The following is a 19,797-nucleotide window of genomic DNA, read 5'->3' on the forward strand; positions in this document are numbered from 1 at the left end:
CCCAAAATGTTGGGAGGATCCCGTTAAGACATCTTTCCTGGATCTGCATCAAGAAATAACTCACTCGTCCCGGACTGTTCCACCAATGCTCTGAAAGGTAGAATGAGGTTATTGTATTGAAGTGCAGCCCATCACACAGCTGTGTTTCATGCATCACCCATAGACGGAATATTTCAACACATTCACCAGTGAGACACTTGCGTCATGTTTTCATTTTATTCCTAGTATAAGAGACATACAATGGTATTCTGTGAGACCAAATTCATAGTAATTCAAGAAATCAAACAGGAAAAAAAACAAAACATAATACTGAATCAATGAGACCCCGTCCAGATAGAATGTATTTACACCAAATCAAACACTGATAGAGCTATTTAGAGGCGAGACCGCTCCCTCTCCCTTACAATCTGTCACCGGCAGATAAAAAAACAAAACACACTTCCACTCCTCAAACGCTGTAGCTGCCACAATTCCTCTTATGAAACGTTACGGTCACGACCTTAAATCACGGTGGATGTTTTGTATTTGTTGTTCCAAAGCTATTTAATGCTCCGCTGCCTGTTAATATCCAAATACACTTCTTCTCTTTTTTTTTTTGTTTTCTCCTTTGCACAAACGTCACGCTCGGCCGTGTTTTTCCTTCATTTGCTGGAGTTGGGAGTTATGAGTAGCAAACTTTATATTGGGTCAAATGAGTTCTGGGGAATTTCAATCAATAAAACACCACTTTCAGATACAGTAAATAACGTAGTGCTGTTCTCACTCGACCGCGAACAAAAAGTGACTCTGGCTGAAAAGTGCAACAGCGGAGAGTCTCGAAGCCGAACATGGCGTCACCTTCCCCCCAGAGGGGAAGAGCTCAGCAAACGTTTGGCACCTGGGAACCCGGTTCCACCCTCGTATCGATTCCAAGAGACAATCTCAGCTCGTCGGATCAGAGTTCATTGCACTTCTCGGCGTTTTCCACATATTTCCTAAATCTCCACGACCATTTATTTGCTTCCTGCATTGTTGAAGTTGACACCTGGTGACACAGGTAAGTCGACAGCGCTAACCATCGTAGAAGTCCAATGTTATGCCTGCTTCCATTCTCAGATTCTTCAGCAATATAGTGGGACATTTCTTTTATTATATGTTTTACATTTTTTGCCACATCTCCGCTCCGTGCAGCCTTCTACGATTAACTTCTACATTGGCTACAGGTCTGTAGATAACTTAAGAGGAACTGTGAGCTGATCTTTAAGAAACCCAAAGTGATGCTAATGCTACTGCTAAAAAAAACAACAACCAAAAAGTGAACAATGGCACCTTTTGGGAAAGTGACACCCAGTGGAAAGTGACATAAAACGGAGGCAGTCAAACCTGAATGTCTGCAGTCTCAGGCTGTGTGTTTGTTTTGCCAAACTCTCCCAAAAAAAAAAAGAAAACACGTCTGCAGGCTCACACCTCTGGGATGAAAAAACAACCACACGTAAAAACAAACAAAGCAAAGAGCAATGAAGGGTTTCATTCCAAAACGCTGGATCCATCTCGGGGAAAACTAAATATATATATATATATATCTGGTGTTTTATATTTTTCATAATAACAAATGATAGCTCAATATAATCAAGATATAACATATAATTAATTAGTGAGTGTTACAATCATACTTGCGGTTATCAGACAAAATCTTTTAAATGACAAAAGATCTCATTCTGGAATGAAACTCTTCAAATATACAATAGATACCGTGTGACGCACACTGACGACCATAGAAAATGAAACACCTACAATATACTGTAGCATAGTAGCCTTCTGAGCCCCTTGCATTAACCCCTACCCCCATGTCACACACTATTATTAAATAAGGCACACATTTACACATACAGTTAAAATTTGGCTAGTAATTATTCCTTTATTTACAACCAATAGCCACAAAGTTAATAATTAGAATAACTGCAGTCCGTTCTGTGTTTTTAAATGTTCATTCTCATAATGCCAGACGGCGTGACCCATTTTTTGACCCGACTATTTCGGAGTATTCGGTTTTCTTTATTTCCATTTCAGAGGATGCGAGACCCACGAGAGATGTGGAGCACCAATCTTACAGAAACATTCTGGAGGAACTTAGAATGGACCCGATTACGTCGCGTTGGACCTGACATCTGCTGAAGAAAGAGAGAGAGAAGAGACGAGAATAGCTGCTTTGTTGAAGTATTTCCTTTCTCTTATCAACACGAACAAATTTGGTTCAGTGTATTTAGCCGACTGAGAATGTATCGATGAAGTGCATGATTTGGTGTCCCAAAGATATTTCCTAGGGGGGGGGGGGGGGTTTGATATGCCCAAAAGATGAAAGAGTATAGTAAGGCAAAGACATAACTACTTTCAGGGGAATTCGCTGACTTTTCACCACAGGTTACATATACTGCATATGTATATGTATACATATACGGTGTGGATATAAACACACATATATATACACACACATGCATAATATAAACACATTCGAGGGTGGGGCGGGTGGGGACTGGTTACCAACACTACATCAGAAAAGATTAAGCAAAAGCATGAATCTAAGCATCGCAGGAGCCTCCGGCTTCTTTAAAGTCTTCCAGATGACTGATGTGTTAAGTTCTTCCAACATCAACACGTCCCGAGAAAACTAAGTTGCATTGTAAATCCACACTGAGGACATTGGCAGCCTAATATAAGGAGGTGGCGTCACGTCACCTGAGTCTGCGGTTCTATAATAAGCAAGTAAGCTGAGCAATACCAATATGGTACAAAGATATTCGTTGGACAAAAAGAAGAAGGACAAAACAAGTTTGGTTGAGGCTTTCGTCCACAGTGACACTGGCTGCCACGCGACTGGTTTACTCGTGAAGGTCTGCAACCTCGAACCCACTGCATTTCTTCAAAGGGAAGTTCCTTTTTAAGAAGACACAATGAGGGAGACTCCCTCTCTAGTCCAGGAGTGTACCTCCTCAGTAGTTGAACTTCCCCTGTTGGTTGACGGGGGACGTGGCAGGTATGAACAGGGGCTTCGGAGGGACGTCGGGTTTGAGAGAGGAGGCCCGGCGGACGATAGCGCCCCTGTGTTGGACCTCCTGCTGCTCTCCATTGTAGCTGTGCTGGCGTGTTAGGTACCCGTTGGGGATGAGGGGGTAGTGCACCTCGCAGGCGCTGCCCGTCGAGTTCATCCGTGCCAGGAGGGGAGGCGGCTGGTGGGGCCCGCCGTTTCGTTGGCTGAAGCTGTGCTGGCGAGGTATCATTCCTCCTCCTCCTCCTCCGCCGCCGCCGCCGCCGCCTCCTACTCCGTTGGGCATCTTGGTGGCCGCGGCAATTAGCGAGTGCCTCTGAGAGGAGTGCCTCCTCTCCAGGGTGGACTGGTGGTGTGGGGGAATGTCCGGAGGCACATCCATGCGTCGGGTGAGGCTGTCTCGAGGTAAAGTGGACGAGCTGTAGTAAGGGGCCGATTCCGTCTCAGGAATCTGAGGTTGGATGCGGTTGGCGAACGCAAGCTGACCGCCGCCACCGCAGGCCATCAGACCCGACGGGCTAATCAACTGGCAGTTCTTGCTGCTGCTTGCCTCGTGGATGTGCTTCAGGAGCTCATCCAGTGAGGTTACCTCCATCACCTTCTGGGAGTAACCAGGGTACGGTTGCTGAGATAGCACACGTTCAACGTTGTGGATTTTGCGTTCCTCTGGATGGAGGTGACCGACTAATGGCTGCCCGTTGGACAGGCCGTGGGAGTAAGGGAAGACCTGCTGGTGAAGCAGTGCTGAGCTGGGCCTGGAGCCAGTGTTGTGGGACTTTGGTTCCTTGGCATTGTTGCAATTCTGGTTATTCTCCCACTGGTTCTTGAAGGCTTTCATGCTCTTGATGGGCAGTTCCGGGGTGGAGTCTGGTGTAGGCAGACCAGACAGCTCTGACGAATGGTGGAGGTGGTGGTGGTGGTGGTGGTGGTGGTGTGGGTGGACCAGGTCTCCCATTGTCATTGCGTGATGGCCGTTTCTCCTTGGCTGGTGATGCTCCTTGCTGTTGGCGAAGAAAGAGTTGTAGATCTTTGGAGAGGACACCTCCAGCTTGTCGTCCCTACTCTGGCTGTCCAGGAGGCCATTGAGCTTGGCCAGGCTGCGGAGGGACAGGGCGTGTGGGATTGGCGCCTCGGGATCTTTCGACAACTTCTTTGTCTTGTGGCCCGTGTGGTTACAGTAGCAGGAGACCAGGAAACCAGAGAGGAAGGCGCCAAGGACAAAGGCCACCAAAACACAAGCGATCAGGAGAGTATAATGGACACTGTGATTGGTCTTCTCCAGCTCTGGCGGCCGCCTCACACCTTCACAACAGAAAAAAAAGAGAGAGAAAAGGTAATTTCAGTTAGAGCTTTTTTTTGACTGAGCCAGAAGAAAAAAATATATTTTTAAGAGCTAATATAGGTCAAGTAGCAGCTGGGACAGACAGGTTGTGTTTACAGGGCCTTCACTATGAGGTAAACAGCATGGGAGAGGTGTTTGAACTAAGCTCTTGGCTTCCTTTCCCTCCACTGTTACTAGATCAATACGGCCTTTCTTTCTTTCTAGGACCTGTGCTTTCTCCTTTAGACTGACAGAGGCCAAGAGCTCCCCAGTCAGTGAGAAATCAACTCTGCAATGAGTTAGCGCTTTAAATATTGATGGGAGCACAGCAGCAGGAACCTGATGTCATTTTCACAGGCTCTGCTTTCCAACGCGAGGATCAGGGGCGAGAGCACCTGGTATGATGAACGAGCCAAAAATAACAGGTCTATCCGAAAGCTCACAGAGTGCGGCGCCTTTTGCCAACACAGACTCAAATGAGGTTGTCAAGTCCTTTCAAAATGAAGCCGAGGGGGAGAGTCTGCACACCGAAAAACACAAGGTTACTTTGCCGAGGTAAATCTACCGTGTGAACGTCCTTGGGCTATGTGACCCCCAGCACTGTGTATGCCTAATGGCGTGAAAGGTAACGATGATAAGAGGAGTGAAACCTGCCACCTCCCGTAATCAGAGCTCATTTGCAAGAGGCTGCCGCCATCTGTGGTGTCAGAACCTTCTCTCCGCCCTTAATGACAGTTTCTGTGAAACTGATTAGTCTGAGCGGGGCGACGGCTGAGCTGCACCGAGCAGGGGGAGAGAATGCAGGTGTTCCAAACAAGCTAAACTCAACCGCTAATGAAAGCTTCGTTGAGGAAGGAAAATAGAAAATGATGTCTAAATCAGGCTTGATGAGAGGTTCAGAATGATGATGATGATGAGGATGATTGGAGTGTAAGAGAGATCAGGGCAATAATTAGGTCTGCATTTGAGCAAATTTAAAATCTTTTTCTCTGAATTAAGTGACCCAGACTTGATGAATGACGGCTCTTTGCTCCAGAAAATTCTGGTAAAAGAAATTCACAGAAATTCATCCCTGAATGAATTATGATGTGGGCAATTGGGTATGGTGTTTAATTTCATACTGCAGTGGAGATATACGGTATATTCTGCTCTGGTAAATTGAGATACTGTTTATAGACAAAACTAGACGGGCACTCAGAGAACACAAACCTCGGCCAATTGAGGCCAGATGCCGTATCTCGCACCGTTAACGAAAGTGAAAAATAATTTGTGTATCTGCTCCGTGATTCGGATCCGCTCCCAAAATGTAATGAGTTCTTCTTTGGCTCACGTTACACGCGTCCACCAAGCTTCATGAAAAAAACAACGGGCCTGTAGTTTTTCCATAATCCTTCTGACAAAAGAGTCGGACAAACCAAACCCAAAACCGGTAATTACCAAATGGGAACGTCTGATTTTGGCTTGGCCAGTTTAACGAGTAAATTAAAGTACTTCATCAAAATGATGCAAAAACAATTCCTTGATTTGCAATAGTTTCAGAAAAAGGCCTCCGATTTCAGGGATCGCTACCGTATGGACGATAGAATACAGAATGTTATCGCTGTTATCCTGCAACATCAGAGGTTTATCTCCATTTCTGGCCAACGGTTTTTAAAAGGAGTTTATTATTTAGGTCATGAAGTTACAGTGAAACTTCTTTTTGCTCTTCATTATCAAGGGGTAGACTTTTGAGCAGGTGTACTTGTAAAGGCTTATTACCTGACTGTCATGTATCACTACATTCATTTTAGAGGGTTTGCTTTGCTACCGGAGAGAGAGAGATACGGTGGTGCACTATAATCTTTTTTAGAAATGATGCTTTGAATAGAGCTTCCAATTAAAAATATAAAAATGTTCTCTCATGATTGCCTCGACTTATGCCCACATTAAAAAGCCGTAAATCGTAATTGCAATCCCAGTGGGAGAGGCAATCCAAAGTGATGCTGCAGTGAGCCTTTTAACACCTATTCTTTTAATCTTGGACATTATTTTTTTCAGTCGGCTCTTCGTGGGTCCGAGTCTGTGGTTTCGGACTGATCGGCGTCCTTGGCGTGCAGCTTTTGTAACGAGCGGTGAAAGGCTGCTCTCATCTCGCTGTGGCTCCCTGCTACCTGTGAGTCATCTGCTCCCTCTGGACCACGACTCCCCTCTCCTCCTCCTCCTCCCTCCCTCCCTGTCAGGCTGTGGATACAGGCAGCTATTGAACGGTTCCTCCCGGTGGAGGGGAATGAGTCAAGTGGCGCGACAGGGGGTCGAGAAGCGCAGCTGAGGTAAACAAATCCAGAGCCTACGAACGACCTGTCACAACATGTTTCACGAGCAGACTGGATGACTCAATCACCGGGTACGTGGGACATATGGAGCCACCAGTCACAGTGGAATTAATACCCTGTGAATCATACAGACAGTCTGGCTCGAGGCTCCGTGGCACACAGGAGGTGCCGGCCAACTGTACACACCGACTTGGCTTTCTTTGAGCTGCTCCACAAGCGTCTGGAAACTAAACTCAACTTTGGGGTTTGAACTATTTGAACCTTTTATCCGTTGATGTTGGGGTAAATCGCCACCTCAAGTATAGAGGCGTTAATTAATGCCGCTTTACGCTCATTTCACAAATTCCCTTAAAAGTGTACATAGCTGCAGAGTCAGTGTTGCTCTCTAACGTTGTCACATTACATTTCTGTGTCGACTCAACGTGGTCTCGGCACACAGAGGGCTTAATATAGAGATACCCAAGTCTGCCAAAAGGTAAATAGACAGATGGGCTGCATGAGTAGAGGCAAGGGAGGGAATGGGAGAGAGGGATGGGGACAGCCAGGGCGGGGGGTGGGGGGGGGGGGGAGATAAAGGGATGAAATTCAACCTTGGTGACAAACTGGCGATGAAGAGTGGAGTGATTGTGAGAGGACTCAAAAGATCCAAGAGACAGTGGAGCAAAGAGCATTGGAGGAGTGTGGAGATGAAAGCCAGAGAGCTGGAAAAAAGAGAGAGAGATGGAGAGAATGTATGTGTGAGGAGCAGATTTGAAGGAGGAGGAGGAGGAGGAGGAGAGAGGCAGACAGACGTGATGGAGTGAGTGACAGACCGTCACTCTGCTGGGTGTTTTTGAAGCCCGGTTGCTCTGCGGCAGCTGTGATGCGGTTGGAGAACAACCCCTCTCGCTCCTCCGCGGCGCCGCAGGAAGAGAAGCAGTGTGTGATTGCAGCCATATTGTTAAAAATAGACCGAGCAGGCAGGTTATGTAAACAGGCAGGTTTTACACCGGTGCTGCGTCTTACTAATTGGAGAGGTTTCTTTTTTTTGTGCAGAAGGGAAATAAATGAAGGAGGTGTGGCGGTTGTTATGTGTAAAGTATTTTGTATTTTTTTTCGGCAGTGACGACTTCTCCTGAGCATGTGAGCGATTAAGCAAATGGCAAATCGACTTCATTAACTACACAGCACCCATAAGCGTTTCCATGACACCAATTACCGGTAATCTGAACACTTTGAAGTTTCACACAATTCTTTTTCGCATCAGGACATTTAAAACAAAAACTCTCCAAAAGTTCCATTTCAAATATCGCCGGGAAGGAAAGCCGGCCGCTTTCATTTCAGACGACACCGATCGAGGTCCGATACGAACATGATTCAAACAAGAGGAAGAACTTTTTTTTTCCTTTTTGCACCAGACTTTTCTATAACATCGGGCTTTTCTCAAGGGTGCGATTAAACGCTTTGTAACCTGCAGAACAACTTGTGTTCTGTTTTTCGGAAAAAAAATCAAGTGAAGACGTTCCAAAATAGCCCTAATTAGTTTCTGCTTCTGCAAGCTTACAAGTGCATGTAATTGTTCCCTTAATGGCTACTCCATCCCGACGAGAAGCCAATGAGACAAAATGGCCCCGGGCTTCACAGGCAAACATTTACCCACCACCACCACCACCACCGCCGCCGCCCGCTAATGCTGGAGATTTATTTCTTCCACACTACAAACACAACAATTTAAGACTCCCTAAAGGTTAAAGAATGGAACAAATATTTTCCTTTTTTTTTCAAAAAACGGTTGAAAAGCAGAGCAGCTCTGCCTCGTTGCTGTGAGCTTTAGTAATTTGACAGTTTTAATACCTGATGTCTGTGCACTGACAGACATGGTTAGCAAACAGAGCATGATCGCATGTGTCACACACACACACACACACACACACACACACACACACACACACACACACACACACACTGAGTATACGTGATATGTGTGTGTGTGTGTGTGTGTGTGCAGGGTTCTGGCTGTTGAGTGAATTCAATCATGTACACTTGTTATTAGGAATTTGCATAATATTCCACATCAGCGCTCAGCCAATTGGATGCACTTTAATATATGCAACCGGGCTAAGGTGATATGGTTTAATGTAACGGATCCATTCCAATTGAAAAATAGTGGTAATGAGCGCTGCATTTCATTCCAGGTGTGCTGATGCATAGAGAGCATAGATTTCATTACAGGTTGGATTGAATACGGGTAAATCAGGCGTGCCGTGGCATCTGGCAATCAGAGCCGTACTGTCTGTATGAAGTCCTTCAATATTTACACCTGTGCTTTGAAGGGGTACTCAGGTTTTTCTTAAGTAGCAGTGGACATTATGCTTTAAAACACTCAAACAACAGACTGTGGTTTGTTAAAGGGCTGGTTCATTCTAATTACAAAAAATACAACATATTTTCTCACTTCTTTGCTGCAACTCCAGTAAATATGGAAGTGAACAGAGCTGTGTTTGTACTGATTAAAGCATTTCCACAAACCTCACCATGAATACTTTTTTAATTGCAACAAATGGTCCCAAAGAAAACTTCCAAGTTTTTCAAAAAGTTCAAATTTTTCTCCACTTTTGACCGGCGTAAACAAAGTCCAAGTCACCGTCATCATATCAGGGTGAAGGCAAAAAGTCACCTCAAAATAGTGCAAATTAAATGAAATAAGAAATGGTGTTTTGTAATTTGGGTGAACTGACCCTTTAACATCTGATCAACTTATCACATGTCATTAAACCAGGCAGAGCACATGCACTGAGCTATGTCCTGTTGTTGTTGTTGTTGTTGTTTACATGCAGTTGCATCAGAAACTTAAAAAAAAAGAGGATTTGATTATTTGCCATTCGGTGACTGGTAAAGCAAAAACGGTTCCAATGTAAACTTCACACTGTTGCTGTGATGATTCACACTGAAAGAGAGAAAGGCGGCATTGGAAGAATCTTGACTTCACCAACAAACTTAAAGAGACAGTCCACACCAAAGTCAGGTAATTCACAGATATGGTTTAAATTCATCTTGGGTTTGTAGCTTAATAGCTGTCAATATTTATAGGACATTTATGGGACAGTCCTCTTAAAGAACTGACTGCTCACAAGTAAAACAGTGTGAGGAAGCGTTATTCCTAATAAAGTGTAAAAGATATTCTCCATTTCATTTTTTGTCCTTTTGCTCAAATCCAAATCTACCACCGTGTCCCGTCTTTGGAGTGAACTGCTGCTTTAAGAGATGGAGAAACTGCACTCAAGACAAACTGTGCACAGCTTCAGCCATCGGATCGGTAAAAAGACGGGAGAGAGAAGGGTCAGTGAGAGAGAGAATTCAACCAAGGAGGCAGGTGCAGCTAAAGGGTTAGTCCAACTGAAGAAAGAAAAGGATGAGGCAAAACAGGCAGGTATAGAAATGGGAGAAATACTCCCCAGAGCTCAATGAGACAGATGAAAGGGTGAGGGGTGAGGGGTGAGGGGGGCGAGGAGCCGGGCCGACTGCGTGGGTGGATTCGATCACTGCGGGCCCCCGTGGATCCATCCCGACGCCGAGCTCAGCTTTACTACCGAATAAAGAGCCATTAAAAGTGCCCGTTATGGAAAGTGAAGTATTCGGCATGTGTGTGTGTAATGCCGTTAGTCTTTACAACGCAGCGCCGAGCGTGTTTTCGTAGTACGACATGATGTCACTTATAATCGCCATAAAGTGCTGGTGTGGAGGGAGAAACGGGCCTAGTTCTGTGTGACCTTTAATGAGAGCCATTACACCACGACGATGACTCAGGGAGTTCAAAACGGGCAGAAACGTTTCCAAAAAAAAGTGAATTAAATGCGTGTGTGCACATCTGACTGCCGATGGATCATGTGGAAGTAGCCAGCAGGGTCGACACAGATGAACGGGCTGAGTGAAGTCCGACAGCCGGCGGTTCTATTTAACCGTCGTAATGAACATCTTCTGGATGTGCAGCCTCGATCTGACCGTAAAAGATCTAACACACAAAAAAAAAAGCTATTTAATATTTTAACGTCCAACTTCACACTCTGTCTACGGTTTGAAAAAAAAAAGAAAGTGACAGCTGCTTTCTGGATGATTGCTGAAATGGAAAAATCAAGTAATTTCACTGCTGCTGCATTGTGGGTGGATATTTTTCTGCTCGTGACGGATGAAACTTCTATGAATCCGTCACGTAACTTGCATACTTAATGCCAAATCAGTCGTTATTTTAACCCAAAACACAAACTTTTCCCAAACCTAACAAAGTGGTTTTGTGGCCTCGATCTAACGAAGCCGTTTCCTGTGTTTATTTTGAAAGGACTGTATGCATTTAAAGAGCGGAAATTAAAACGTGTTTGCTGGACTTTCTTAGAAAAACGCACCTAAATGAGGAGTAACTTGTACGAGGGTACATTGCAAAGATCGAGTTGTTCCAATACCAGTATCAGAAATGTCTCTGATGTAGCCTAAAACGCTGGATCGGGTATCGGCGAGTACGCGAGTCAATGCACCAATCTAATAACGAGTCATCAGCTAATTTATCAGCTAATTTACGCTACACAAGAACAACAAACCACACACGTGTCACTCGCTACCAGCTCCGTACATCCTGCCTGATCGATACATGTGCAGCTCTGCACAGAGATGAGACAGAAGCTACTTCCATCATCTGAAATCGATGAGTTCCGTAAGTGCAGGACTTATATATTGCAGTAAAAAATCGAGGCCACAGAGAGTTATAACATGTGACCGGAGCAGGAAAACGCCCCCAGAACTTGCTCGGGGTTCAGGAGGAACAGCATTCAAATGTATCATGAAGACTATTGATACTGATGAGGCGTGAAGCCTCTCTGAGGAGCAGATATCATGACGGGGGTTAGAGGGGACACACAGCCGGAGTCCTATCAGTGACTGGATGATACAGGCAGTGTCTGTTGCCATGGTCTTCACAAGTATAAATAACCCTTTAGAAAACGAACTGGCATCGATGTACGCCCCCCCCCCCCCCCCCCCCCCGAGACCGCCAGCTCTTCTTCATGGAAAGGTTCAGCCCGAGTTCACTGTCTGCTCTCCTCCCGTAGCGCTTTTATGAGTTTGAAAACCCCCGGCTCCACTTGATTCTATTATCGAGCCATCTTCCCTGCACTTGTCAGCTAAATTAGCTGCCAGCTTGGCCTTTTTAGTCCGACCCACGCTAGTTCATCTGTTCATCTGAATGTGCAGAAAGAGTCACGGGAGGAAAAAAATAAATAAAAAAAGGTCAAATAACAATAGAGGGTGGAGAAAAAAACAACACACACACACCAGAGAGGTCTAGAACCAGGAGTGTTGAGAGCCACGGTTCTGCTAACATGCAGTTTTTTCTGGAGAGGTGGGCGATCCGCGGCCAGAAACGGCTCGAGAGCAACCTCACCGCTGGTGTTTTTCTAAATAGCAGCGGGGTCAACAGGTTCCTGCCCCTGGCCTCTAGTCTTCCCTGGTGTTTATATAAATGTAGTGCAGCTACCCACATATGAGCCAATACTCCAGCTCACGTTTCTCATTCGTCCACAACGGAGATATGAAAGAGAAAAAAACACACACGGTTAGGATTAACAGGGCTGCGTGTTTGAGGTTTTTTTCCCCCTCGCTGACATTTATGGCTGAAGTGGATTTATAGACGGTTCACTTCTGCTCGTGTGTTCTTTAAGAGATGCTTTTCTGGAAGAGGAAACTTTTTTGGAACTTTCCTGAGCTGTCACATCTGTCTCAACTGTCACACGTACAGTAATAAAAAAGGGGAATAGTTCCCCCACAGCCACAACATAATGTCAGAAAACAGTCACTGGCTGAATATATTTGGGTATAGTGACACAATTCCACTCGTTAAGGGAAATTGCTGGTTTAATTAAACGTGTGTTTTCACACGTTTCTGCGAGACGAGCAGATGCAAGAAGGTTGGAGTTCAGATTCCTGCTCGAGAGTTCCAACAGCTGTGAGGATTAAAGCGCTATCTTTCAAACGATGACCCCCGCGTGTGCTGCTGTACATTGTGTACGCACGTGTGTCGTCTCATGGACAGCGTTTAGATTTATGCATATGATTTAACACACCCAGCTTTTTGTCGTTCATGAGCATAACACCAGTCCTAAGAGAATCAAACAGACAGGTGATTGCTAACCATATTATTTAGTGAGCTAGCTAACACTGTGTTGTGTTAATAGGCTTTCTTTTTTTCTCCCACAGAAGACATTTTGACATATCACAGCATGGAAAGCACAGGTGTGCGTAATAAAACTAATGATGGCTGAATTCCATTTAGCTGCCTCAGGTTGATGGTCCTGGAATTGTTCACGCTGGCTCACTGTCACATTAGCCGTCGCTAATGTTATTAGCAACACCTGTGCTTTTCTTGGTACGACAAGTCAAAATGTCTCGGCTCTCAGTGCCGAGTGTTTGCACGCTTCATTTTTTAAAAGGTTCCAGCGGACAAAAGCGATGCCGTTTTTTCCGAGCACAGGGGTCCCCTTTAGAAAAACGCAAATTGTATTGCAGCAGGTTTCTGACAGTCCACCCCGCGCAGTCCTGGTTCTCTAGCGGGGCCCGGCAATCCGACCCGGCGGCACAGATGACAAGCATTAAGAACGACTACAGAGAAAAAGGACTTCGACGCAGTTACATGTGATGGAGCCGCTCAATGCTCGGTGCGGCCGTATTGATTAAAACACATATCTGTTCCCTCACATGAGCACGAGACGGAAAACTGAAGAACATGGCTGAAATGGATCCAGTGCAGACAAGTGTCCCTGACTGCAAGTCCCAAGTCCAGTTAAAGATGACGGCATTTGATCACTTTCCTTCAACACTGAGTCAATAGTGTTTTCTGTGTTCACGTTCACGTTTTCATCTGGTAAACGTCGTCATTGTTGCGTCTTAAGTCTGACTCAGTCTTTATAGAGGCCAGTGATTTTTGGCGCTGAGCATGACGGCCAGTTAACAAGAATATGCTGTGTGTTACAATCTGGATACACACTGTAGCATTCTGTAACTTGTGTTCAGGTATCTTTTGTCTCTCTTGACTAGCCGCTCTATATTGGGCCGCTATCTTTGTACCGTTGTCTACTGGCCCACCTTGTGGCTGCTGGGAGATTTGTGACACAGCTGTAGGAAGTACAGACAGAAAGAGCAGATATCTGGTGAGCAATGGACAGGGACTGAGGGAGATTGGAGGCCCTCCTGCAACTACGATGCCGTTACTTCCACACCGGCTTCTCTCCTTCCTTATCAACCCGCCGGCCCCGGCTCCTCTGATTGAACCGGCGGCGTCACAGTCTCTGGCTGAAATAGATTGCGTTGCTGTTTCTATTACATCCTGACGCCCCCCCCCCCCCCCCTCCCCGCTCTTGTCCGACTCCCTGGCTCAGGCCCCTGCTGGTTATTTATTTGTTATGGGCTTTTCTCATTTGAGCCTGAGTAGCTCATCATTGCAGCCAGAGAGTCTGTCTGCCTGAATGGAAGCTTGTTTTCCTCGCTGAGGATTTATGGACTTCTGACACGGTGCCTGTGCTAGCAAGCAGCAAGGAGAGGACAAAAGAAAAAGCTTGTCCTCCCTGAATCACGTCCAAATGACCCGTATCTTCTTCCCAAACTTGCGGGAACATGGTCGAGTCTTTAGAAGGGGATAAAACCCCCAAACGTTCTCTCTTCTTCTCTGCAGCTCTTGTTTCTTTACGCGATCATTCGAGGGTTCACAGAGACGTTTCGTTGCACTTCCTGTCGTGGCTATGTTAATCAGCATGGGGGCCAACGAACTGTCAAATTAAAAATTTAAGAAATAATTAGACTTGAGCCCATAAAGATCGAGATGTGATTAAATATTCAAGAACTGGCTGGAGTTTTATAGGTCATGTCATTTATTTGAGCAGTTGGGCGGTGCGGCGTAAGAGTCTGTTGCTGAGAGATTACAGGTTGGACGCCTTTGATAAAGTGGGAATAGAAAGCTTAAGTGAAAAACAGAACTTTAAATCATTCAAAATCATTCTGAGGTTTGTAATTACGAAATCACAAAGATCCAGCCCCAAAAGTACAACCTTTAGCTCAAATGATTTGTGTAATTAATGGTGCAAGTCATTTTTTTCGAAGTACAAAATGCCAAAGAGTTGAAGAATCCACCTTCTGAAATAAGAGCATTTTCTGCTTTTCTTTGTCTTCTATTATAACAAATTGAATATCTCTAGATTTCAGACAGTTGGTGGGATGAAACAAGCAATCTGAATACATCACCACAGCGATGAACATTTCTCACTATCCCTCTGATGTTTTAAAGACTAAACAATAAAATGTAGAGCAGGTCACTCCATATGTCTAGACAGGGATTGTTCATCTTTGAAAAGCAATACCTAACATCTAATATTGTTATTTCTTTGATACAGTTTTCAGTGACCTTGATTGAACATTGTTTTAGCTCAGACTGTCCCGGGTTAAGCGACAGACTGAGGGCAGTTGAGTGCCGGGAGATGAAATGGGAAACGGTTCTTTAAGACGGTGGATATTGCAGCTAAAAAGCTGGAGAAGTGTCATTGGGAGTGAAGGAAGCGCGGCTGGGTATCATTGATGAACGTAATACGGCTATGCCCTTTAAATAACTTAAATTTCCATCCTTTTCCAACCGCAGTCATGTTGCTCCCGTGGTGTACCCCTCTTTTTAGCATCCTTTTGCACGAGAACCATGGGCCGTGTAAAGGAAGTGGACGTAGTCACCGAGACGGTACTCATTGGTTTCTGGTTTTGAAGCCTCGAGTTCGTCATTTTGGCCATCGCCATCTTGGCTTTTGAAACCAGAAGTGACACGAGAGGTTGGAGCTCAGTACAACCAAACTCTAAGCAAGATATTTTTAGGCGACAGTCTGAAAACAGACGGTGAAAGGGTTAAAGTTCTAAGATGAAAACAACTCCCAGACCGAAAAACTTAGTGGTAGAGACCTGTCAATCACAGTAAGCCCCGCCCTAAAGCATCCCCTGCTTTATGGTCTGTTTGACTCTAAATGGACCATCATTTACTAAATGAACATCATGTTGTATTGAAGAAGACTTGAAACTAGAGATTGAGACCATAAACTCATGTTTACAATGTTTACTGAGGTAATAAATCAAGAGAGAAGTAGAGTCATTTTCTCATAGACTTCTATACAACCAGAGGAGTCGCCCCCTGGTGGACAGTAGAGAGAATGCAGGTTTAACACATGAAGCTTTGGCTTCACATTTCAGACCCGGTCCAGAGAATGCTCTGAAAACCAGAATAATATCAGCATATCCCACATGTCTTAATCCGAAAATTGTTGGAAATCCTAATTCTGAATAACCAAATGGAATATGTTGTTTAATTCCGAATATTAGTTAAATATTAGTGTGCATGTAAGCATAGCCACGGAGAGATTTCGTTGAGTTATAGAAGCTGGTGGAAAAGCAGCAAGCCTGGAAGTTGACATCAGGACTTTGACTCTCTATACTTGCTGCACAGGGAAATTAAAAATGTAAATGAATGGTCACAGAGAGAGCTACCTGGCTTGTACTCTGAACGTGTCGGAAAACATTGAGGGAATATTTGTGCATGCTGACGAGCTAAATAAAAGATGAGGAAAGGCCAGGAGGGAGCGGTGTTGTTTAGACGCGGGTTCTCTACTTAATTTGAGGAGTTAATCAGAGCCGAGGCTGTATATTTATTACAAGTCATTAAATATTTTGTGGTTGCCCCGTCGAGCACATGTGGAGATATATACGGGATGAAAATAACGGGACAAGAAGGTCATCCTCTCTATCCAGCATGCTTGGTCAATATGTACGCCGTGGTGGTATCGAACACTTATTCATCCGTCAGCGGAACCATTAAGTGGAGCGTGGCGTCGTGTAACGTCGTCTAATGAAGCGTGCGAATCAAGAAAATCAATTAGCAATGCTTTCTGCCTTTCACTAAAGAGATTAGTTTAACTTGTGAGTTAAGCGTTAGTGAGCTAATGAAAGTGATATTTCACCCTGGGGGAACATTTACACCTAGTCGCATGCATCACATGACTTCCTGCGTGGTCGGCCTCAAGCTACTTCCTGCTTTTACTGGTCAGGACTCGTTTTCTTATCAAAAATTGCGAAGAAAATGCAAATCTTTTAGCCGTTTCAAATGAGCGCCATTGCCATGAAAACGCAGGTTGGGGTGATTGGACTGATGCAGTGCAGGCATGCGTGCTGTTCTTCCAGAGTGAAACATGATTCTTGTTTTAGTTTTTGTTTGTTAGTGTTCAGTCCGGTTAGAGGCGTACGACGAGGCATTCGGGGCCCAGCAGTGCAATCCCCTTGCAGGTTGACTGAGGACGGACTTCCCTCCCCCCCTTACCCTCCATCTCCACACTGATTGGCTCCGAGTCAGGTGACCCTTGCTCCCCAACGGGGGGAGGGCCATCAGGACCTGTACCTCTTTCAGGGTCACCTGCCTCCTTTGGGAACGCCGCCCCATGATAGGTTGTGCTGGCGCTTGTGGGTGTGGTCTTCCCTGTGGTTGTGACGAAGGGGGAGGAGGAGGAGGAGGAAGGAAGGGGGGGGGCAACAGAGTGAGTGATTAGTGAAATGTGAATCAGCCTGGAGAATCAACTTCAGAGCGATGAGGGTGAGTCCTGAGTGGAAAGTAAAACCGTCACCATAAAGACCCGGCGATGATCGTGAGCAACATGATGAGCACACAGAGCAGAAGTTAATTCATCCGTCACTTCGCTTCCCCTCAGATACACAATGAGTGCTGGCTGCAGCGTACTTCACCAGCTGCTTAATGCCCACATTCAATCTCTCCGGGGACCTGTGATTTTGGCATTCCAACATTTGCAATCCACGATTCTCCAGAATATTATCAAGCACTCAAAAACAACTCTTATCCTTTAAAGGGTCGGATTTAGGGGAATTAAAAAGTTGCTATATTTATACTCAAACTATGAACTGTTTTGTTTTTGATAGCTTAGAATGAGCCCTTCATATCTACATTGGGAGCTGCTTCTCTTTCATGGAGTCCACCATGTTGCACCGCCATTGTTTCTACAGGAGCCCAGAACGGACAAACCAAACACTGGCTTCTTTCACTTTTCTACGTTTACCTGAAGGCCACCGTAGTTCTTCGTCACGCTTAGTAAGGGAGGGGGGGGGGGTGGATCAGAGGGCTATTCAGTCGCTAGACGCCACTAAATCCCACACACTGCTCTTGTAACAACATATATCATTAGCACATTTCTGCGACTGAATATCTAAACAAAGAACAGGTTTTCTTGCGGTGGCCTTTCAAGCTATTTTCTATTATATCTGATCTAGTTGTCTTTGAAACAGCAGCGCTAACAATAACAACACTTGGAAACGCTGAGGGGAGAAAAGGTTGTCTGTTGCCACTTTAAACTAATAAAATATATCAACATTCTTGAATGGCTTTCGAATCCTTCTCCTATTTTAAACACACCATCATGATCTGACAGAATGACTGGTTCTCCTTCTTGTTTTACAGACAAATCCTCCCGTGTTTTGCACACTTCTTTGACCTCCGACCAGCGTTAAAGCTCCTCTGCGTCCACCCTGCTAAGCGTTTTCACAGATAAGCTGAAATAGATACCGTTGGGCTGGCTGACTCTTTTCCACTACCTCACCCGAGCCGAGCCGTTTCACAGGAAAAACTCCGTCACCTTGAAGGCAGATCAGCGAAACATTATGACATTTGGCCAGAATTCGGGAATCATTTCAAAAACATGCCGAGAAAACACGCTGGGCGTTTTTCGCTGCCCACGGGTCCCGTGTCATCAAACGTGTTTGTCTGGACGACACACTCCACATCTTGATTGCATTATTAGCCGTGTGTTGTCCTTGAGGTCCGGTGTGAGCAGCATGCTGCTATTGGCTCGGGCTCCTGCACTAATAAGCCGGGCATAATGCTAGCGTTCTGCAGAAGCTCACACACCCAGACCGGAGGAGAAAAAAAGAAGAAGAAAAAAAGAAGCTTGTTCTCTCTCTCGCTGCGAGCCAGTTGACAGCGTTCACTCTGAATGAGGCGCCCCGTCGGTTCGCCATCTGCGCCGGGCAAATTAAAACTGTACACCAGGGGGTGTTTGGCCCTGGCACATCGGAAAAAAAGCTCCAGGACTCCATTACTTCAATTCATAACAATTGTGTTACACTCAGTGTGCATGAAGGATTTGATTTTTTTTTGTCCCCTTTTTACTGTTGACAAAGTACCAAAAAAAATAAATGATACAACAGAGGATGATCTGATTACCTACAGAGGCAGGTGTTTGTCTCGCGCCCTTCCCTCTGACGGCTGTGATTGTTTGGGTGACAGAAAACGTCCCCGTCTCGCCCGTGTGTGTGACACCGGCTTTGTTTTTGGCATACGTGGCGTTTGTATTATCTAGGAAAGCTGATAATTGATCTTCAGGGCGGGAGACTTATGAGGCTTTTGGTGTGAATCAGCTAGAAAATAAATAAATAAATAAATCGAACAACAGAGACAGAATCCGACTGCGTGTCGAGAACTTCCAAACGGTGCAGTGAAGCATCGGGGTGATGAGAGCCCCGTGGGATTAAGCGGGGAGGGTTGCTCGACAACACTGGCTACCGACTGAGCGGTAACTCCTCCGGCCGGGAGGCTTTGCAGACTACTGAGGCACAGTGGGACTGTGGAGGTCTGGGCCGAAGCCTCTGCAGACAAAGTGGCCTCTGTTCTGAGAGAGATAGAGGGAGAGAGAGAGAGAGAGAGAGAGAGAGAGAGACGGAGGATGGATGCTTCTGCTGAGCCGTAATGGACCGACGTCTCCCAGCATGACGGGCTCATTGCGGATACTAATCACCTCGTCGGATCCATTGGCTCCCAATTCGTCCAGCGACAGTCTGACTGTGAGCATGTCTTTAAAAAACTCCTCATGAAGTTGAAGCGGGTGCTTCGGTCGTTGCAGATAAAGTGTTGGCCAGCAGCCATCTGATAGAAAATGACTGCTTTTGAATGATGCAGCATTAGAAGATTGTCCGAACTCCACCTCTTCAATCTTGTCAGAGACGGTAGCAAGCTTGCCGTCATTTCTATTTCTATTCCGGCCATGCCGGGGAGGGGGGGGGGGGGGGGGGGGCGGCGTGGCCAGCGGGGAGTA

General features: G+C 45.6%; 1 protein-coding gene across 1 annotated transcript in view; it reads right to left on the reverse strand.

Moving 5' to 3' along the window:
* Window positions 1–201: 201 nt before the first annotated feature.
* sema6cb (semaphorin 6Cb) overlaps window positions 202–19,797 on the reverse strand; it is an 85,283-nt gene continuing 65,687 nt past the window's right edge. Inside the window, exons 16-17 of the mRNA XM_079164312.1 lie at window positions 17,022–17,263; window positions 202–4,327 (exon numbers count right to left, since the gene is read on the reverse strand). Coding sequence (XP_079020438.1) covers window positions 2,970–4,327; window positions 17,022–17,263 — 1,600 coding nt within the window. The 3' untranslated portion in view covers window positions 202–2,969. The remainder of the gene's footprint in view (window positions 4,328–17,021; window positions 17,264–19,797) is intronic.

Source organism: Pholis gunnellus (assembly GCF_910591455.1).
Source record: "Pholis gunnellus genome assembly, chromosome: 8".
NCBI lineage: Eukaryota > Metazoa > Chordata > Actinopteri > Perciformes > Pholidae > Pholis > Pholis gunnellus.